The sequence below is a fragment of the Lygodium microphyllum genome, chromosome 5 (assembly GCF_053477565.2).
Source record: "Lygodium microphyllum isolate KBCC chromosome 5, Lygodium_microphyllum_v1.1.10, whole genome shotgun sequence".
Classification (NCBI taxonomy): domain Eukaryota; kingdom Viridiplantae; phylum Streptophyta; class Polypodiopsida; order Schizaeales; family Lygodiaceae; genus Lygodium; species Lygodium microphyllum.
In genome coordinates this window covers 26,965,838-26,988,764 of record NC_141139.1, presented here as the reverse complement: position 1 = coordinate 26,988,764, position 22,927 = coordinate 26,965,838, and the positions used below count along the sequence as shown (strand labels likewise).

At 43.7% G+C, this 22,927-nt stretch overlaps 1 protein-coding gene across 4 annotated transcripts in view; it reads left to right on the top strand.

Annotated features, from left to right (window-relative positions):
* PIR121 (transcription activator) overlaps positions 1–22,927 on the top strand; it is a 230,962-nt gene that overhangs the window by 9,949 nt on the left and 198,086 nt on the right. For all 4 annotated transcript variants that reach the window (XR_015690853.1, XM_087677627.1, XM_087677624.1 and 1 more), the window contains exons 2-4: positions 17,376–17,448; positions 18,411–18,475; positions 18,614–18,691. Coding sequence is in view for 3 of the 4 variants with exons in the window: in XM_087677627.1 (XP_087533753.1) it covers positions 17,376–17,448; positions 18,411–18,475; positions 18,614–18,691 (216 nt within the window). In the remaining variant the exon portion in view is untranslated. The remainder of the gene's footprint in view (positions 1–17,375; positions 17,449–18,410; positions 18,476–18,613; positions 18,692–22,927) is intronic.

Below are 22,927 nucleotides of genomic sequence, written 5' to 3'. Positions count from 1 at the left end.
TTTGTAAAAGGGGGGGTGGGAGGGAGAAGGAGAATATTTGCCAGTGACGCAATGGAAGTAGAGTAATAATCAGATGTTGATGCGGATCTTGCAATGTGTCTTTGTGTGCATTGATGCAGAGGAACTTCACAGCTCATTGAGCGCCTTTGGCTCTGATACCATGTCAAGAAATGAATGAACAACTAGAGGGACAATAGGGTTTGTAGGGAGAAACACTGAGTGTGTACGACAAACATTGAGAAGAGAAGAGAAGAGAAACTTAGATGAATGAAATGAAATAATGAAGTGAATCTGATATAAGGGTACTGTAGCACGAAGGATGCCTTGGAGCAGGGAGACTATCGAAGAAGCCTCTAAGTCTACAAATGCAGGGATGATGAGGTGTCTCTTGGAGCAAGGAGATTGTTGAAGAAGAGGAGCCTCTGAATTTGTAACACAGGGATGAAAACAGGTGATGCCTGGAGTAGGGAGACAGTTGTTGGAGGATGAGGAGGCTCTGAGTCTGCAAATGCAGGCCTGAAGGGTGATGCCAGCTACTAGGGGTGATGTCGGAGAAGACGAAAGAGCGAGAAATTGAAAATGCAAATGTAGTAGCCTTTGATGATGGAAATGCCAACTGTGATGTGAGGCCGGATGGAGAAGGATGAGCCAGGAAGCCTAAACGCAAGCAACAATGGTCTTTGGGACTGTTGCCAACTAGAGGAGGAGATCATCTTTTGTAGAGGAACCACTAGGAAGTCAAAACGTAAGCAGGGCTTGGAGATGATGTTGCCAACTAGATGATGCGATGTCTGATGGTGGAGGAGCCGCCAAGGTGCAAAATGCAAACACTAGCAGACTTGAATAGTGTCGCCAATAATGGGTGATGATGTCTGGAAGAGGTGGAGCTTACATGAGGTGGCAGATGTTGAGGCTAGGAGGTGGAGACTGGAGTGCTCTTGCTAAGGTGTGGATGGTCGTCAACTAGAGAGGTGAAGCCATTGCCACCATAAATGCAGCCTAAGAAAGTTGGAGAGGAGACGGTGGAAGGAGAGGAGAGAGAGATGACGGTCACACAAAGCGAGTGAAAGAAGTGGGGTCAAGGATGAATGGGAGGCACGAACAATCTCGAGTCTCGCCCATTGAAGTCTCTCGTACGGCGCTCCAACACTCTAGGAAGACCTTAGAAAGCCTTTGTGGGGCTGGAAACTAAAACAAAAAATGGAAATGAAGAAGGGAAACTATATGGATTTATGCGGTTTCTCAATAGTACATTAAGAAAGAGAATATACTAGTGGAGAATCGGGATGCATTTAAGACACTTATGGTGGAGGTCTTTGTTTCCTTGCTTGAAAAAGAGAAATTGGCACGAAGATGGTACGGATTAGAGCAAAGAGGCTTAAGTGTGCGGGAGTATCTCACTATGTATATAGAGACTGTTAGTGATGATGCCAAACTCCACAAGTATATGTATAGTTTAGAACTTTCATTATCAGCTGATGTTATGGTGTAAAACCCGACCACTCTCTTCAAGGCCATTGAGCTTGCGGAAGGGTATGAAAGGAAGTATAGTAGAGAATCTACATTTCAACTTACTTTTAGATAGTCAATGAGTGTTTTAAAACGGGGGTAATTTGGCAATGTTTATGGTAGCAATTATGCATCAAGTGGGGCTCTAGAGTGCCAACTTATTCATCATTAATGCTTCAAGGCCTTAAGGCAATTTTAGAATAGCAAATAATTGAAGAGTGGATTATAAACAAGGGGATAGCAAGTCTAGTAATATTTCATCCAATTGTAGTCCAAAGTCTATCCCTATGGACTTGTATAAAGAAAGGAAGGAAAAAGGCTCGTCTTTTAAATGTGGTGATAAGTATACCACCGACCATGCAACAAAGTGCGCGTATAAGAATGCAAAAGCCAAGGTCCATAGCATGCTAGTTTTTGAAGACTCAGATGATGATAATTGATGAGGCAAATGCACTTATGGCTGCCATTGAAAATGAGGATATTGAGGAGGATGTTGGACAAGAACAACTCTATGATCTTGCTAACACTTTTCCTTTTAACCTTGGTGATAGTATTCCTTTTGATCCGGGAGGCATCCAGGATGTGATACATGCTGCTACTGCTTGTTCCATCTCAATGGATGCTTGGACAAGTTCTAAGGGCCCTAATACACTTTGTATGAAGGGAACCATTTATGGAAATGATGTGCTTATCTTGATAGATAGTGGTAACATGCATAGTTTTGTGAATAAGTCAGTTGTTAACAAGTTGCATAGTTTTTCCACGGATTTACAGTAATCCATAAGAGTTTAGGTAGCTAATGGTGAAGAGGAGATCATCACTCAAATATGTCCACACGTTCCCATACAGTTGGCTGAAAATTATGAAGCAAAGGTGAACCTAATTACTTTAGAAATGGGACCCATAGATGTTATACTTGGGTGTAATTGGCTGATGACCTTAAGGAATATTACTGTGGATTTCTCGCAATTGTACATGGAGTTTGCCATTGATGGGCAGCTTATCCATCTATAGGATATCCCTAGTAAATCTGATTTCTTCTATGCTTCATCGCATGAGATTGTTAGGTCTTCAGACCCTCCCAGGATCTAAGAGGGGTTGTTAGCTGGCCCTATTTTGTATGTCAGTCTGTAATCTCTTGGCTGTGAGCTCTTGTCAAAGTCTGGCAAGAGAGAAAGGAGCTCTGTCAGTCTAGGGTATTGGTATTTTAGTGTGCATTTCTCTTTTGGGTGGCAGTCTGCCCAATTAGGGCATTTTCTATGCAGTCGGCCCATTTCTTGGGCAGTCAGCCAATTTTAGGGCTGCCACCAGCAGGTTGGCCAGATCTGGAGGTTGGGGGCTATATATGGCAGCCCCCTTATTCATTCTCACTCAACTTCTTCTTGCAGATGTAGCACACACTGCTCCCTCTCCTCTTTGACATTGGTGCTGCTATCTTTTCCAGCTTGATCTGGTGCCCTCACTAATGCTCTGGGCTGGGTGCAGGGACTGATCAGTCCACAGCTTTGTATTCAGCATTCATTTCACTGAGTATAGTTTTTCTTCCTACATTTTCTGCTCTCTCTCTCTCTCTTTTTGTGTGAAGATAATTGAATTGAGTAGTAAATATTTACATCAGACCATCAGGTCAACATTCTCTTTGTATCTCTTACATTCTATTACATCAGACCATCAGGTCAGCATACTTTGTCTCGGTCACACTCTCTCTGTAGAATATTTACATGAGGCATGCAGGCTCTGAGAACAACCAGAACAACCTATTACATGACCAATTCTAATAAATCACACAGAAGGAACAGCTGGAGTAGAGCGAACAATCGCCAGCTAGGGAGCAGCAATATCCGGAAGGACCAGATCAACTGATATCATAGAAGAGATTTTCCATAACACCAATCCACGCACATGGGCCACATGCCCATGGATGCCCGATGCCGAATCAACAATAAAGGTATGGTGAGTACGCCATATATGCCATAGGGCTGTCCATCTAAGGAAATGGAATATGCAAGAACAATCTAAAGGCAAAGAGGGCATAGAGGACATATTTCCGATAATCCATGAACGAACTGGTATGCGGTGCTGAGCCACAGAGAACAACACACGGAACATGAAGTTCCAGATCTGTTGCGCAACAGGGCAAGAGACAAAGAGGTGAACCAATGTCTCATCGCATGTAGTACAGAAAACACAATTACTTGCAAAGATCTTTTGGGCACGGAGCACTTCTCCCGTTGGAAGACCCCCAATGAGCAGCCTCCACATGAACACTTTACCCTGATATGGAACCTTAGACTTCCAAAGCTGGATAAATCTTTCCCGCCACTTCTTTTGCTATTCCTGAGATGCCAAAGCTTATTAACCTTCCCCGTGACCCATCTCTTAGCTTCCACCATCTGATGATATATCTGATTAGCTGATCTTTTCTCAAAGTCATCAGGAAGCACAAACATCCAGTCACGCCATGGATCCAATGGCTGTAGCGCAGGCAAAGGAGAGAACCTTTGAAGATTGTCCTGTATGGACGACCAAATGTCCTTGTATCCACGAGGCACCCTAAAGTACTGACGAATACGCCTAAAAGAATAAAGGCGGGGCTGCCCAGGAATAACTCCGTTACAGACTGTCTTCAACCCTAACCTAGCCATCCGATTAAACTTGTCTCGTTGCAAATCTTTTTGTGGCCAATCCAACAACCTTGAGGAAGCCAGTATTTCTTCTTGCAACGAATTTTCCTCCTTACAAATATCCGAAGGACGCCAAACTGCAAAACGAAGCATCTCTTGCCAGGAAGCAATCAAATGCGAAAGGAGAAAAGGTTGGGAGACCTTTATAGGCCTCGTAGAATTAATCGCATGCCACCAGGAAGCATGAATAACCGTGCTACCATGAGAGATGCCAGTCTTTTCTATGAAGAATTTGGCAATAACTGACCAAGGATGATACTGAATACATAGACTCTGCAAAAGGGATAGCTTCAAAGCGGCCATATGCAAATTAACATCCAACAAATCTGCACCCCCCATCCTTTTCGGAGTGGTTACATGTTGCCAGGAGATCCATACCTGCCCCAAATGATTGCCTTTATTTTTCCACAGCATAAATCTGATAGGCTGGACCAAATCCAAAAGGAACTTCTTAGTCCAAGGTAGCAATGGCAGAAAGAACGAAATAATATTGATCATAATGCATTAAGCCACTTTTAGCCTAACATGTAGAGGCCAACTCTGAGATTTCCAGTACATGAACTTGTCATGAATTCGGGATGCCATCCAATCTAGCAAGGCACGGGGAGCAACCTCCACACCAATAGGATATTCCAAGTGTTTGGTCATATTGCCCCTTGGGATCACAATTCCATTCCATCCCAAGGCGTGCAGATCATTCTCTGCATAGGAGAGAAGGGTGGATTTTTGAGTATTAATGTGAAGACCCGATGCCAAAGCAAAAAGATTCCAGGCCACCATTTCCCTATTGACATTAATACGATCCGCTTGAAGGAACATAAAAGAATCATCTTCCAAAGATTGACCCACTAGCTGACCACCGCCAAGAAGAGATAAGCCAACTATCTCACCTTTAGCTGCCAACTTATCCAAGAATGAGAGCATCGGGTGAGTTACCAAAGCAAATAGCAAGGGGCTGAGAGGACAGCCTTGCCGAAGAGACTGAGATAAGGCAATTTCCTCCGTAATCCCTCCATTAAGAGTAATATGGGCCACAACACCTTGACTGATGGTATCAACTAGAGAAATCATACGGGGCCCAAAACCCATTGTAGACATTAATTGCCGCAAAAATGACCAACTAACATGATCAAATGCCTTCTCTATATCCAACTGAAGCATAATAACTTGCTGGCTAGAAGCTTTGGCATAATCAATTCCTAGTTGCACATTCAAAATGTTGTGCATTATATTTCGACCCTTAATGAAACCGTATTGATGTGGATGAATGAGGTGCAGAAATACTTTCTGCAATCTATTGGCAATAATCTTGGAGAAGATTTTATATAACGATCCCATAACTGAAATGGGTCTCCATTGTTTAAAAGAGGTCGGAGAGGGAACCTTGGGTAACAACCCGATGATTGCAATCTTCCAATCTGAAGGCATCATACCAGAGTTCCATACTTGTTGACACAATCGAGTTAATGGGTCCTTAAGCAGTTGCACATGGGCTGAAAACAGCTCATTAGGAAGCCCATCCCAGCCTGGACTTTTTCTTCGAGGCAAGTGAGACAACACTTTTTCCACTTCATCTTCAGAAATATCGGCCTCCATTATATTCACCCATTCTGGTTTGACCTGATTACTAACTAGGTCACATATGTATGTTCGAGCAGAGAGAACAATATCTAAAAGAATCTCTTGCGGACCCAACAAGGCCCTATAAAAGTCTACAATCATGCGAATAATGGAGACATGATTAGTCACCATATCACCTTGTCCATCCTTTAAGCGCACAATATTTTCCTGGGTATATTTATGATGTAGACGAGCAAAAAATTGACGAGTTTGACAGTTGTTATGATGTAAAGCTTCGGCTCTGGCTAACAGTTTGTATTTTGCATATTCCTCTTCCTGAAGAGATTGGACCCTGCCTTTCAGCCATTCAATGCAAGTGAGCAAGTCATCATTGGAATCCCTAGTTTGACACAGAGATAAGGAATGAGCTAATAAAGATTGAGCATGCTACAATTCAGCTCGAAATGAGGAAGCATGCTGAATACCATATTGTTGGGATAATGCTCGCGCATTATCCCTAAAAACGGCCCATGCTTCCATCCCTCTAGATAGGACCTTTGTGCTAAAAGAAGCTATTAGTTGCTGAACACCTTCCAAAAATTGATTTTGCTGCAAAAAAGATTGATTAAATCGAAGAGGCAAATGGGCAAGGAGAGCCTTGAATGCATGAACAGGTCTGGGGCTCATTTCCAAGACCAAAGGGTAACGATTTGACAAAACATGTTGTCTTTCCACTTGCATATCAATGACTGCAAGAAGAAAGGAGTCACTTTGGCAGATGTAGATTTTATCCAGTCTAGCCCAAGTATTTGGATGTTGAAAAGAGCGATAAGTATATTCGGCTTGTGATGGATACATCCAGGGCTACATGTCTTGTTTCAGAGATGCCCCTGCAAGAGCATCCCAACCCTGTCGCTTAGGACCATCCATAACCGAATGCGGAGAGGTTGCCTGATCTGTAGAAACATAGGCATTAAAATCAGCCATAACAAAGCCTTGAGGAGCCAAGGCAAGGCAGTACAGGTCATCCCAAAGCTGATGACGTTCACTTGCATTAGAAGAAGCATACACGCTTACAATCCACAAAAGCTTCCCCTCATAACATATTTCCAGGATCAGAAATTGGCCGTGGGTATCTTGAGAAGCCAATGCTGGTTGCAGGGAGGATTTGACAGCCAACATAACTCCCGATTTATGCGGAGCGCGACCACTAAAAAAGACCACATAATCCTTATACACATAAGAAGATGCAGCCAAAGAATGCTGTTTATGCTCCACAGCACAAAAAACATCCCAATTTCCAACAAGCACAACTTTCCACAACCGATACTGCTTGCTGCCTGAAGAAATACCTTTGACATTCCACAAAGCAATTTTAATGATCAATCAAAAAATAAGAAAAACTACTAAACCATCGCTTTCCCTTTCCCTTTTACATCAATAGGATTGGCAGCGTGGAATCTCTACATTTCAGTACGGATAACATCTACAAGATATTCCCTTTGTAGACCTGCAATCAAAGCTCGGGAAGGAAACTGTAGTTGCTAGGAGTAGAAAACATCCTGAGGAGGCACAAGCCTTCCATGAGCATCGAATCGCAAGGTTGAATCAGAAGTCCTTCTATCTTCCACTGCCAGAGCATGCAAAGATTGAGGTTTCATATAAAACCCCTTACCTCTGCGTTGGAAGTTCTGAGTGATTGGGGGTGGCGGAGGATGGATAGGATTCAATCGAGAATCTTGCCTAGCATTACGACGAACCACAGTGACCCAAGAATCCTCCTGAGGAGACAAATTCCACCCAACTGCTATCGAAGGACGCTCCCCACCCTCGTGAGGAACATTCTTATTGCCTTCATCATGACCTTGTTGGGGAAGCTACTTTGGATCAGGTTCTGGTTGTTGAATCATCTGCTGAGGGTGGTGGTCTTGCATTTCCATATCTTGATCCATAGGGCCTTGCACTACCTCCGTATTTTTGTCGTATTCCGAAACGAAATGGCCCAACTGGTCACATCTGAAACAGTGTCCTGCAAACGTACCCCATTTCAACTCATACACCAATGTTTGTAAGCCTGGAACTTCAAAACGAATTTTTGTCAGGCAAGGTTTGCTTGTATCCCACAGCATACATGCCTTCTTTCTATTGCGGGAAGCCAGCCGAGGTTCCACCAAAACCTCACCAAGGGTTCTTGGTACCAAAGACAGGAGTCTCCAAAGATGTGTAGGGAAATCCACCACCTCTACCCAAATTGGGTACGCCTGTCTTAGCATGTCCTGAAATTTAGCCATGGGCCTCCAAGGGGCCACATGGACTAGCTGCCCATCCATAAACAAAGGAATGCGTTGCATAACAAGAGCTCGTATTTCCGTAGAATGAAAAAGAACCTCAAAGAACCCCTTCGGGCCATCATAAATCTCTTCAACCAGGGGAACCTGTATACGCCCTGAAGCATAATTTGTGCATTGTTCAAAACTGACAAGCATAGACTGTAGCCAAGCACGAATTTTGGTGATCAAAGGAGTCCTTCCAGTAAAATAAAATATGGCTGCCCTCCGGAAAGCAGCTATCTATTGTAGGACCAGGTCAGTTCCCATGATTGCAACTACTTGATCCCCATCTGGTAATGTGTTAGCTTTATCCTCGTTACAGTGGACATAATCCGACATAAGATGGTTGGTAGTGGCCAGCATGAATTGTAAAGACCCATTAGGTTGCGGACACGAAACATGAACCTTAGGCTAAAGCAAATTTGGGCCAAAGGCCAGTTCTTCAACCAACATCCTACGACGTTTGCCTATCTCTTCACTATCCAGCAACGGTCCGGGTTCATCAGTCAAGGAATCACCATCCGAGTCGGCCAAGTCCTTGTTATTCCCTTGCCCGATCTGTTGATCGAGAGAGGCCGTATCGATACCATTAGATTCCTGTAGATTTGCCATAGCAGAAGCAGATTCCGGTCCCAAAATTCTCTCTCTCTCTCTCTCTCTCTCTCTCTCTCTCTCTTTGTGCAAAACCCTTAGGATGTGTTTTAGGCTCTCTGCGCAGGTCTTGAAACTGTGAACTGACAGTTTGCTATTATGCAGGCTGTCTGTATTGATCTTCACACACACACTCTCTCTCTCTCTCTCTCAGTCAGAGCAGGGCAGCATAGGAAAGAAGGGCGCATGCAGTACAGGGCGATGGCTGTTCGCAGGCAGGGCAAGGCTCGAGTAGAGGAAAGCGAACCAGACGGGTATATAAGCAGGGACCCGTAGTGGCTTGGTCCATCAGCGTGCTCTCTCTCTCTCTCTCTCTCTCTCTCTCTCTCTCTCTCGTTCTCTCTCTCAGAGCAGGACCCAGAACAGTAGGTTGCACGGCAGTAGGCTCTGCAGGACGGCAGGGTACTTACAGGTCGGTAGGGCGAGTGGTCGAGGGCAGGGCTCGATGTTGTCGTCAGGGCAGAACGAACCCTACTTTGGTTTGAGGGGAGATCTCTCGCAGCGCACAGGGTAGGACACATGTTACCTGGTCAGGAGGGAGCCAGATCCATCATCGCTTTGCCACCTCCTCTCTCTCTCTCGTGACTTTGCCTCTCTCTCTCTCTCTCTCTCAGGATACAAGTCTCTCTCTCTCTGCGCAAAACCCTCAGGATTCCTTCTCTCTCTCTCTTGCTCTCTCTCTCTGTGTTGGTGTTGCTACTTCCATTGCGCACTCTCACAAGTTGTTCAAGAGGGAAAGGAATCCAAGTTCTGGAAAGAGTTTAAGGAGATGTTTAACAAGAAGTTTTTGTCTTCATTCTTTGAAGTTGATGTCAACAAGAGTAAGATGAGTTGAAGCAAAGCCAAGGAGACAATGGTGAAACATATATCAATAGGTTTTCAGATATTTCTCTTAAATTTACATGTTGTAATGAAGTTCCTTTCAATTTAGAGAGGAGAAAGTTTATCCATAGGTCATATCCAATGGTATGATGAGGTGTCAAGATGACAAAGCCTGATACTTTGGAAGCAGCCCAAGATACGGCCCTAGAAGTTGAAGGACTACGTATGCCATGGATGCTTGGTAAGTCCTCCAAGGAAGAACCACAAAAGAAGAAGACCAAGATGTTTGATCAAAAGAATCAGATCAATAAGAGCCAAAGCGTAAGGATGGAATTGCTAATCAGCCTATTTTCATTCATTTTGATATAGGGGCTACATATAATTATATCCATCCTTAGATTGTTGAAGCTCTATATCTACCAAAGGAGAGGTTTAGAAGATATATTCATCCCTTGGATAGACATTGGTAGGTTATCGTTGTACAGTTAGTACTCTCGGGCACAGTTACACATTTTTGGGCACAGTTCTATGCAGCCTACAGGTCATTTCCAGCTTTACCAGGTAGTCAGGTAGGTTAGGCAAGCTGCGCAGGTTGCCATGTGGCAGTACTATATTAGTGCATAACATTTTAGGCATTATTTTATTTAGTAGTTGGTCAAATTTTATTGGCCGACCTAATTATTTTATTGCTATTTTTCTTGCCTATTTATAGGCAGCCTGCCACACTCATTCTTTGCTTGTCATTTTAGGTGGAGAGAAAATTGGCTCATAGTGATACGTTCGACAGCTTGTGTATACATTTGCCTTCTTCACTTCAGCATTCATCTACTACAGATTTCTGCGTTCTGTCTCTTTTCTCTCTCCCTCTTCTCTCATGTTCATTTTCTTTCAATTTGATCATACACTTCCACATTCGCTGCACTTTGACATGGTATCAAAACAATGTTGAAGGACCAATTGATTGTGTGGATAGACCTGAATGGGAGATTTTAGTGTGACAAAAGTTTGAGTTTTCAGCGTTAGAATGCTGAGGCAAATAGGAGTAGTTTGAGAAAGTAGCAAAGTTGTTATCTTTTGCAGGTTTTTGCTATTTGTGAAGGAGAAAAGGTTTTTTCAGCCTTTTGGAGTAGATTTTGAGTTTTCATCACCTTTGGCAGTTGAAATAGGTTTGGGACTAGTAGAGGAAGCCCTAGCAGGCACCATTTGCGGAGTTCGAGGGGGCTACCCTTGTTTTTGTGTAGGTTATTTAGGTGACAAATGTCTTTTGAGATCGATGTGGAGTTTCAGGCTATCATGGACTATAAGGTCCCCATGTTACTGGCTCTTCCTTCCAATTAGAAGCTCAATGGGAAGCTACCGCATTTGACAGGTAATGATGCTTGCCATGTTGGAGTCCTATGATTTGGCGGAGTTTGTGATTGAGGCTATAGACCATCCTATAGCTTATGATGTCTCCAAGCTTTCTGCTGATGAGAAAGTTGAGTTGCTCAAGGTACATGCATTGGGATAAACTGAATGCTTGTATTCGCTCTTTTTTCTCTCTCTTGCACTTCGACTGTGATAGCTCACATCGAGCTTTGACAGTTGCTCGAGAGATATGGTTTGAATTAGACTAGTACAATCAGATGACTGCTATGAAACATTCGTCTTTGGAGGTATAGATGCGAATGTTGAACCCGTCCAACTCCGCTTCCATGCGGGAGCATGTCAATAAGCTTTGGCAATCATAGATCTAGGTCCATAATACAAGGAAGGTGATTACGTGGGGAAGTGTGAAGAAATGTGGAGTAGTTGCTAGGGTTTGTATTGAGGAAACATGGAGTGTATGATCACAACAAAAACACAACAATACAGACACAAACATGCAAAACTCAAACCCTAAAAGCAAAACTCAAAAGTCAAACATAGAAACAAACATAAGCAAAAGGAGAGAGAAAGAATCCAACTCTGAAGTGAATGAAAAATGTAAATGAATGAAGAGTGTATAGAGTACCCAAGGGTAGAGTAACAATGTTGGAGAGTGACATCCAACAGAGATGGATCCCAAGTAGTGTGACCACCAACCGGAGTGAAGAAAGATGAAGACGCTGATCACTAAAGGCAAAGGAGCACTAGGCGACAACTGAGGAAGCTGATGATGATTAAGGTGACGCATGAAAGTACAAAATGCAATAGTCTGAGGAGTCACTAGGTAGTCAGGGGAAGATGCACTAGTCGCTAAGCATTAGGGGCTGAAAATGTAAGCTGATTTGAAGGCTACAAAGGTTGGCGATGGCTGAGATGTCCAAACACAGTAAGAGGAAGGGTACTAGACTGTAGGGTGGCAACAAGAAAGTAGTGGCCACGTACTAAGGCTGATGAGGAGGACATGGCAGTGGTTGCGGAGGTTGGACAACCATTGGAGGAAGATTGATGGCTGAAATCTGCACTAAAGAGTGAGAAACCTGCATAGAAGGATGAAGACTAAATGGGGGCAGCTTATCTATGTATAGATGTGGATGGACTCTTCCAAATTAGGGTTTCACAAAAACTCTCTCGAACTGTGTATTGTTTTAGGGTTTTACATTAAATAAGCCTGTTTTGGAATTGTTTAAGAGGCTAATCACCATGTAATGCATTTTTTAGCTCAACAATCTTTCTCATGCCCAAAATAGGGCTAGAAAGGAAGGCCAATCCAGTTTTGCAGAGGTGGAAGCACACGCACCTAGTTGCTCCTACTATAGCAAGAACAATCACTCGACTAAAGAGTCATAGACCTTTGCTCCATACACCATCAAAGCACACGCTTCCAACCCTTGACACTCCTCGTGCCATCTCATTATTTTAGGCGACAAAGATAATTTTGCATCAACTCTCAGATTTTTATGATATGTTTCCCCTTTGCATTGCATGATTTTATCAACTTTGTACAAGGTGCTTGGACAAGCGAACAATTTCCCCATGAGAGACATTGTCCAAGTGACACCTGTTGGATAAGCATTTCATAGCATATCATATACTCATTGTGCAAGGCACCACTCAATGGATCCTAAGCTGTTTCCACCGGTAGTTTATATACCACACCATCACATTGTCATTCTTCTCTTATCATCAATACCCTGGAGTGGATGGGTAGCTTGTGTGTTTTGTGATAGATTGGACCTAACCATCCCTTCTTATTCTCCTGTATGGTACAACTACTTAATCGACCATTAACAATCTCTCAAAACACTTTTATAATCGATATATTTGATTTTATTTATAAACAATTCATTGTGGTTCCATCCACCTTTGCAAGACTTGATAGGTTACTTGGTAGCCCACAAGTACCCTTTGTCTAATGCTCTATCCTCTCTGGGGTGACTACTTGGACTTCCTTGGTAAGATAACCATTACCTTTTAAAGCCATTGCACTAGTCTATCAAAAGTAATGATAGGGTGGGAGGGAGAATATAATGGAACACACACTCCCCACCACCCCAATGCACCCTCCGACACACACATACACACAGAGAAAACGGCTTAATGGAAATAAATAAGTCAGAATATGAGAATGTTACTGATCCTGTAACTTTTATTTGCCTATTGACAAAGAGGATCTTCATCTCAATGAGCATTTTGCTTTGATACCATATCGAGAAATGACATTGAATCATAGTAAATGAATCATGTTGATATGATGCAGTGAGAGTGAGTGAGCCTCAAGTTGGTGGTATTGAGGTGAGTGGACCTAGGAGATGTTTGCACTTGTCAGAGTGTAGCAAATGTAGAAGCATATGGACAAGACTAAAAGACAATGAACATGAGAGAAAGGGAGAGAGGAAAGAGACTCTTCAAGAACACTGAAATTTGCAGTCAAAGAATCTGAAAAGCAAGTGAGGAGGATAGATTGCCACTGAAGGCTAAATAGGAGGAAATAATGCCATAAAATAATGTAGGTGGCTAGAAAAATTGACCGACTCAGAAAAAAAAACTACTGCCCGCACCACAAATGAATAATATAATCAGCGAATAATCCTCTAGCTGCCACGTGGCATCATTGGCTGCTTGATAAACTTCCCGTACATTGTGCCTGTTGAAAATGCCCACTGATTGATAAGAATGATGAATAATGCCCTCTGAGAGTACCTTTGAGAGAACTGACTGCACCAATGGTAACTTGAGAAATGCTAGTCTAGGGGATGACTAATCTCTAATAACCCCTCTTAGATCGTGGATGTGGCATAAGGCTTAGGGATCTGGAGTGCTGTCGGAGAAGAAGCTGAGGAAGTGCCTTCGTAAACAAATCTACGGGATTATCCTCTGTCTTGTAATAAACCACATCAATGGTCTCATCCAAGATCTTCTCCCGAATGAAATGGTATCGAATCTCAATGTGCTTCGACCTAGCATGAAACACTGGGTTTTGTGCCAAAGCAATGCAACTCTCATTGTTGCAATGAAGTATTGTAGAACGTGTTTGAGAATAGCCAAGCTCTCCTAGTAACCTTTGAAGCCATACCATCTCACATGTGGTAGAAGACACTGCTTGATACTTTGCCTTTGTGAAAGAAAGGGCAACAGTGGGCTGCTTCTTGCTACTCCACGAGATAACACCTGCATCCAAAGTAAAACAATATCTTGTCATTGATCTCTGGTGGTCAACATCATCGGCCCAATCTGAATCCATCTAGCTTGTAAGAACCAAAGGTGAATCGCCAGTACCTGTTGGATAATGAATACCAAGATGGAGGGTCCCCCTCAAGAACCACAAAATCCTCATAGCAGCCTTCTAATGTACCATCTTGTGTTTAGTCATGAACCCAACCACTATAGATCTATAGGAAAGTGCAAATCAACCGAGTGTGAAGAAGTCAAATTAGGGACCCAATCAACTGCTTGCAGCGGGTAGCATTTGCCATTGGAGAATTTGTATGGGCTGTAGCTTATCAGTCCAGATCCATAGGAGTAGAAATGGCCTTACATCCCTCCATGTCAAATGCGGCCAAAAGCTTTTGCACATACCATTGTTGGGAGATGAAAACCCCCTTCGGAGTTTGGTAAATCTCATGGCCTAAGAAGAAATGAAGGCGGCCCATATCTATCATCTCGAACACCTCGTGTAGTGCCGCCTTAGTCTTCTTGACCTTTTGGGCATGGTCACCTATCAAAAGAAGATCATCCACATAAAGTGCAAACAACACACTCCCTCCAGCTGTGGTGTGGACATACAAATCGGGATTGGAAAAGGAACGATGATACCCCAACTTCCCTTGGAGGAATGAGTCTATCTTATCGTTCTAAGCATGTGTGTCAAAAAATAACAAAGAGATCAGAGAGACAGTAGGGTTTGCGGGGAGAAATATAGTGTATACAGAAAACACTGAGAGAGAAGAGAAACTTAGAGACTCAAGAAGAACACGGTGAAGATGTAGTGAATCATGCCATGAGAAGAAAAGTTGATACAACGGAGCTGAAGCTCATAAGATGACTGCACTTTCGTGTCTGAATCAGGTTGTAGCACCCATGGGGAATTTGCACAGTGAAGGGAGCGAAACGCAATCCCTTTGGGCAGTGGGCTATTGAAGTAATCACTAGAATGTGAAGGACAGTTGTTGAGGGAGCAAACCATAGTCCTTTGATGATGCTGTCGAAGATGATCACTAGCTATCGAGGGAGTGAACCGTAGTCCTCAAATGTCAGGGAGTGAGCCAGGATGCAAAACGCAAATGCCAAACACAAAGATACTGGCGAAGACTGATGCCTATGTAGGAAACCTGACGTGAAGCTAGAGAATGATGACACAAAGATGTATGAAGCCCTTCAAACCGCCAAACGATGACACGAGGGTGACACCAGATGGGAAGAAGATGGCACCTGCTGGTGGAGATGCTTTGGAGATGCAAAACGCAAGAAGAACTTGTTGCCAGATGTGGGAGAGATGATGCTAGGCAAGAGATGGTGGAAATAGGCCACGAACTGTGATGTCCTCCGATAGGGGTGTGGGCAGCAATGGTGTAGGGAGAGAAGAGTGTTGGAGTGGTAGAAGAAGAGGAGTGGAGAATGACTAAAGTGGTGGTGGTGATCAAAGAAGGTGGTGGTAAATGAATGAAGTGCCTGTCTATTTTTAGGCATAGGTTGTCTAGGATGGTGCACCATTGTGTGGGCGCCCAGTGAAGAAAATGACCAAAATGTGGACACCAGCCCTTTTTAAGGCTGTACACCCATGAATATACAATCTTCCATTGAGGAAGAAAACTACAAATATATCCATATATTTTTTTCTTTTTACATTCTTCGATAAGCTCACTTTCAATGGTCGTACCGTCTTTAACAAGAATTTCATTATTTAGGGTTTAATAGACTTCTTGAGTGTTTGTTGATGATGACATGATCCAAAAGCTTGTCCAAGTGCCGCATGCAAACTTACTGGATTATGTGAGATGAAGACATAATATGTAGAGGATGAGGAGTTTGTAAGGATCTATGATTAATTATTGATGGTTAGAGCCATGATCACTAGATTCTCAAGGATGGATCTCTATGATGCAAGCATGCATAGTTGTCTGTGTCATAGACTGGTTGAATAAAGTTAGGTAGAAAGTTGTGCATAACTGTATGATAGGCATAGAGGCATCAATCTTATAGTAAAGATAGTACATACTTTTTTTATTGGCTAGCTTTGAGATGAATTATAGATGGTTTTGTGAAGACCCATACATTGTATGTCAGAAGGTCAAGTTTGATCGTCGGTTGGGGCTGTTGCACCCTTTTCCTATTTCGATAGACTATGGGAGAGCATTGCCATGAATTTTATGTTTGATCTTCCTATAGGTCCAACAAGCAGGCCCATTTCATTCTGGTCAGGAAGAAGATAAAGGTGGATCACATGGCTACATTTTGGCACGCCTTAGTCTACCACCAATGACAAAGATTTGCATGTATGTTGGAAAGAAATATCTGAGAATATGGGGAGCGCTTTAAAGTTCTTATCTTCTTTAGTAACAGACAAATAGGTAGTTCCATTGTTTTAGATATTTTGAAATGCTGTATCAGAGCATAAGTGGGAACAATATTTCCTTTTGTGGAGCCTGTTAATAACAAAGTGTTTATAATAACATTGGAAAGGTGCCATTTGAGATAGTGAAAAGGGGAAAGTAAGTCCTGGCCATTTGCATACAAAAGTTAAAGATCTTGGAGGCCAATAAGTACGTAGTTGGGTGCTCATCTCTATTTTGTTCTGAAAGGTGGTGCTGAGATACCCATTTCAGACTTTGGGCACCTTATTTTTGGCACACTTGTGCAGTTAGAGTTGGGTCCATCATTCTTCTAATTATTGGATATCATTGTACATTCTGTTTATCTCAATATCACTGGTGATTGTTTCCCTCCTCTTGAGTTGTGTACTTTGCCGTGTGTCAGAGATTGTTTCATGCCATCTTGAGTTTTGTTTCAGATTATTGTTACAAAGCATTCCTCACGAGTCACCATATGGGACCCTACACAAATTTGTATGTGCACATTCCCTTTGAAAGCAGTTCCAGCACAACAAATCTCAGACATGTGACTAATGATATAGCCTTCTTAGCATTTTCTTAAGGTTTACTTTTTTTCAAATAGAGCATTTATCTATCATCTTTATTACATTGTTGGGTGGATAATGTTCTGAACAGTTAAGAATCATTCATTTTTTGCTTGTCTTTATTGTATGTTCACTACATTTCATACACATACTTTTCCCAGACATTTATAGAAAAACTGCTTGGATGGGATGTACTGTGGAAGCAACTAATAAATGTTAATTAGTGTGTTTGAAAAGATTGACTGGAGAACTCAAGCTAGCTGGGATGTATTTTTGCAGGATGATCAGTCTGATATACAAGGGCTATCATTTATTCTTTCAAATGGGAAAAATGCAACCAAAAGTCCAATTGGTAGTTCTTTCACTTTTTGCTAATGGTCCGCTTTTTGGGAATGTGAAATTTGTTTGTAATAGTCATTCAGAGTTTCAGGATGAATTTTTATGATGCCATATTTTACTTGTCTGCTTAGGCAGCTAGACTTCCAGAAAGTATTTTACATACAAGCTTGATTATTTAAAATAAATAATGCTGCATCTTTTTAAACATGTTCATCATGTGATGAATATGGTCGTACTCTTATGTGAATTCAAAGATATATTGTCATATAAACATAACGACGCAACATAGATGATATTTATTAAGTTTATGTATAAATGATATGTCATGAAGTGATTATTTCAAATAAAGGCCAACATAGCTCAAACACTTTTACAGATTGCCAAAAATATAATGCAACTGTTAAATATCCACACAATGCTGTATTCATGAATCCAGGATATGCTTGATTAGTATGATAATGATGTCATATTGATTGACATAAAAGCTTATCTATAATCTATCATGTATTAAGTGACTTATCCAGTAATTTTCTCCAAAAATAGATCTAGTCACAAGAAAATCTCTCTTACTTTTCAAGCAATCAATTGCTTGAAGATAAAGAGACACATTATAAACATATAAGCTGCAATACAGTCAATGTACACCAAACAATGAAGTTTGAAATGCTCATCCACCATGCTTTACAATCAATTATTCTTAAAAATCCACCTCATAAGCATTTATAATAAATTACGATATGCTTTTTTCAAAATGTTTACTTCTTTATAAGAGTTGAATAGATCTAGTCACAAGAAATTCAACTCTTATAAAGAAAATACATACTCATTGTTTACAAAATATCAACTCCTATGTAGACAGAGACATATATTCCTTTTTAGAGATATATATTCCTTTTTAGTATTATTTAAAGTTACAGTGATAGGGGGCACAATAGTAATGTACTATCACATCTGACACTGTTGTTTGATGGGCAGATTATGAAGATGTTCCGGCCTATCGTCTCTCTCTCACTGAAGATACTAAGTCAATAAACCAACTGGTATGTATAGTCCCACATGTTTTGGATAATTGAGGAAGTCTGGCATCTGTGAACAGGGGTTTCATTGTACTGCTGAGGTCTTACTCTAAAACATTAAACACGTCATGTCTGACATTCTTGGTATGTTTCATGAAACAGAATCTTCTTGTTCAGGAGGGGAAAGATATGGTTGCTGTACTTTACACATATCGAAGTTGTGTTAAGGCTCTACCACAGGTGCTTCTGCACTCTCGAAAGTATTTACAAAATTAACTGATAGAGATAATTGCAGTATTTCTAAGTTGATGAATTGATATGAGGCTGCCAACAATAAATGGGCAGCTTGCAAATTTTTGTTCTTATTAACAGCAGCAGTTAAATAAAGATTGTGTTTGTGTGCAAAAAAGCATTGTAGTATTAGGTTGCCTGTTTTAAGTGTGGTATCCAAGGTTGAGGGCCTCAACTTACAGGAGAGCCCTAATTTGACTTTAAGAAGCCTTGGTTGTGCACTATATTGTTTAATGTGTAAATGCGACCTTGATTTATTGAATGTAAGGTTTTGTCATTTGTTAACTGTCTCTTCTGTTCTCCCTAGCTTGCAAAGTGGTTGGACAGCGACAACTCTCAGGGATTCATTGCAGGTGGCCCTAGCTGGATTCTCTGCCAGAATTCTTTCAATTACCCCCAGGGAAATGGGGTATTCAGAATTTAGTTTGTCAATTCCAAGTGGGCACAAAGACCGGGCCTTGTAGACATTCGGCTGTGGCGGCTAGATCGTTTGACAAGGGTCATACAGCCAGGGATTTGGATGAGTGCTAGTACTTGTACTTTGATCGTGCACAATAATAACCTGAGATTACTTTTCATGAGTGATGCAGTTGTTTTTTTTTCTTTTTTTTGCAAATAAAATGTGGCTAATTATATTACCCAAAAGGCTGATTACAACGGAGTGCTCATGCTCAACAGACTAGCTGGAGCTGATGCAAAGTCATGAATACATCATGCATACAAGCCTCTCAAGGCGGTCTCAGGGCGATGGGGGCAAGAAGCCATGGAGGGGGGATGTATCGCCGCGTGGGGCTGCCTGCCTGCATCATGAAGAACAGGTCCTGGCCGCGCGGTGCGCAAAAAGTGAAAACGGAGCTCCTGACGAGCTCGAGACTCCTACACCTGGTCCCACCGGCCACAGAGGGAGTGGATGATGGAAGTCCAAAGCTCAGCCAAAGTTGCCTATACTGAAAGGCACTCCCCGCCAAAAACCTCTTGACAGCGTGCCTTCCAGATGTGCCATCCTGTAAGACTCCCTACAATCTCCCATACCTTAGAGCAGTCTGCTGTGGGCTCTAGTACTTGGCGGCTGGGTAAAGCCTCCAATCCGACCACTGGGCAAGACCCAGCCTCAATGATGAAAATCGTGTCCTGCATCTCGGTCTCATACAAAAGGTGGCGGTCCTGGCTGATTGCCTGCCAGCAAAAAGCTCCCCACGAGATACATCCAAGGCTGGGTACGAGATGACGGAGAATGCGGCAGGCTCCTCTCCACATGAGCTCTGCTGCCTCACAAGACCAAAGGCAGTGCTTTGGAGTTTCCAAAAGCTGCTGTGGGGAGCGTTTACACCCTCCATCTTGTTGCATTTGGGCTTGCCAACTCCCAACCGCCAGACCTCCATGTGCCAAAAGCCATAGGAAATACGATACCCTCCTCGATCTACAGCTGTCCCATAGGCGACGCCAGAAAGTCCGACGGAAGGCATCCGTGATGCTGGGCTCTGCCCAGTATCTGCTATGCAAAGGCGCCCAATCCATGTCTTCCGGCATCAATACATGTCTGGCAATCTTGACTGTATACTCCAAGAACCTCAGTGGCTTCTTGGCGACCGCAGTGGTTGGCTATAGCCACTCTCCAGGGTCCCATTCCTGCTCATCAAGTGGCATGCTCTCCCATATCCAGAGGTGCCACTCTCGGAACTCCTCCCAGAACACATAGGGGGTCTAGACGCCAAGCCTTCCCCTGGAGACTGGCCGACCACACGAATCCTCCTCCAAGGAAGGCGAACGATCTCCTCATCATGTTGCCCTCTGTCAAGGACCAAACACCCCCCATCTTGCACGGTGAAGGAAATCCTATAGGGGGCACCACCCACTCTACCTGACACCTGTAGAGGGATACTTGCCGGTGAGAATCTAGCGGCCCACACCTTGCCAGGCTCCGCCAGCTCTCGGATCAGGGGGTCAAGCCACTCCTAAGGGATCACTGCGTCAATCTCCCTTCTCAACTCAACTCCTTGGTGACAACCTGATGCCTGTTGCAGTACCTCCTGATCCACCATCCTGTACACCTCCCACCATGTCCTGATAGTGCAAGCAGGGCTAGCCTCGCATCCAGCCCATTGGATGTGGGGGCGCTCACCAATCTGTATCTTGTCCCGATCTCTGACCTGGGGGTTCCAGATCACCGGTTGGCGGTCTATCTCCTCCTGGCATCTTAGGGGGCTCTGAATTAGGGCCTTGCGGAGGCCCTACCACACACGAAGTAGGCTGCAGAGGAAGGAAGATCTGGGTGGCCTGATTTGCGCCGTCGTGAAGATGCATCTCAAAGATGACCTCCAATCACCACCAATTCGGTCTGCACTCCTGGAGACCCTCCTACACAAGGACCTTCCAGGTCTGCCCTCTTGGTGTGAGCCCACGGACTACTAGCTTGCCCAGAAGGGCCAGGATCTGGAATTTTGGGTCTATGATCCCAAGCCCTCCCTTAGACGGATGTTGGAGGATGATTGCCCACATCACCTTGGTTCGAGAATCCTTGGAATTGTCTGAGCCGGCCCAGAGAAAATTCTGCACTAGGCGGCGAAGCTGAACTACACAAGATGAGGAGAAGCTTCAACACGAGGCAATGTACCAAGCCTTCGCTAGGAGGACCTAGTTGACCACTAGGGCTCGGCCTGCTAAGGAGAGGCGGACAGTACTCCAGTAGGTCCTGATAGAGTTGAGAACTGGAAGAAATTGTTGGGTAGGAGTGATATTGAATCCCACCTTGAATCCTAGGTATCGGACGGTCGGCCCTCTGCACATCCATTTGAATCCCAAGTGGACGCCCCACTCTGTGCTAGAGTTCGGGTTTGTAAGAAAACCAACTGACTTTCACTGGTTGATTTTCACTCCAGTTGTAGTGCAAAACACCTCCAAGGCTAGTCTCACTTTCTCCAGCATCAACTCATCATCCTCTATATAAAGGACAGTATCATTTGCATACTCTGAATCTAATAGCTCCGTCTCCTCCCTCGTGGAAAGTCGAAGGCCACGTAGCCCGCTCACACGTGCTCGGAAAAAGTGGGACATCGCCTCTGCAAAGAGTAGGAACAAATATGGGGCAAGAGGACAACCCTGCGGGACTGATCTCTCCAATCGAAACTCCTCCCCCCTCCTGCCACCTATGAGAACCCTGTTGGTAGCCGATTTGTAAAGTGTAGAAACCTAGCGGATCCATGCCTGGGGGAAGCCCAACCTCACCATGGTGCTCTCTAAGAAGTCCCAATCAACCCTATCATAGGCTTTCTCGAAGTTCAATAGAAGTACAACCAATCCCTTACCACTGTGCTGGGCCCACTCAGTCGCCTCAAAGAAGGTGAAGACATTGTCTAGGATGCTCCTATCTTGGAGAAAACCTGTTTGGGTGTCATGAATGATGTCTGGAAGTATGGGGCGGAGTTGCCTACCGGTCATCTTGGCGAGTGCCTTATAGGCCATTGACAACAAGGTGACCTGTCTCCATTGGGATAGCTCCAGCTGGTCTCCCCCTTTGGGGAGGAGACTAGTCAGACCTCTCGATAGACTCCTTGGCATCCGTCCTGAGCTGAAGATCTCCTGAAAGGCCAGCAGTAGGGGGTCCTTGACCACCTCCTAGTAGGTAGTGAAGAAGGCCTTAGAAAGGCCATCCTCTCCCGAGCATTTCTGCCCGTCTTGTGCGTGGAAAGCCTCCTCTAATTCCTTCTCTGTGAAGGGGTCTAGGAGGGAGTGTCCCATCTCCTCTGTGACAAGGGATAGAATGTGGTCCCAAACTTGCTGTCTACAGTGCTGTCCCCTAGTTGAGACTGCCTTCTGCTGAAAAAGGTGTCTGTAGTAGTCAGTGGCAATCTCCATCACCTCATCTGGGCTAGAGTGAATCCTCCCATATCGATCACTGAGGTTGCGAATTTGATCTCTTGAGGTGCGAGGTTGATGCACTTGGAAAAAGTCCCTGCACATCGTTTTCCCCTTCCATGCCCAAAAGGCTGTTGAGGTATGGAAGGAAAACTCCGAGTGCCTGTCCTCGAGACCGGCGAGCGTTACCCGTGCGTGCACCTCTTATGCGTGGAGAGTGGGGTACCTTGGTGCCTCCTGGAGTAGTCTTTGTGTGGTTGCCAGGTCTTGCCGAAGTGCTCTCTCCTCCTCCTAGCTTTGCTGCCTGGCCTGTAGGGCTGCCTCTTGGTA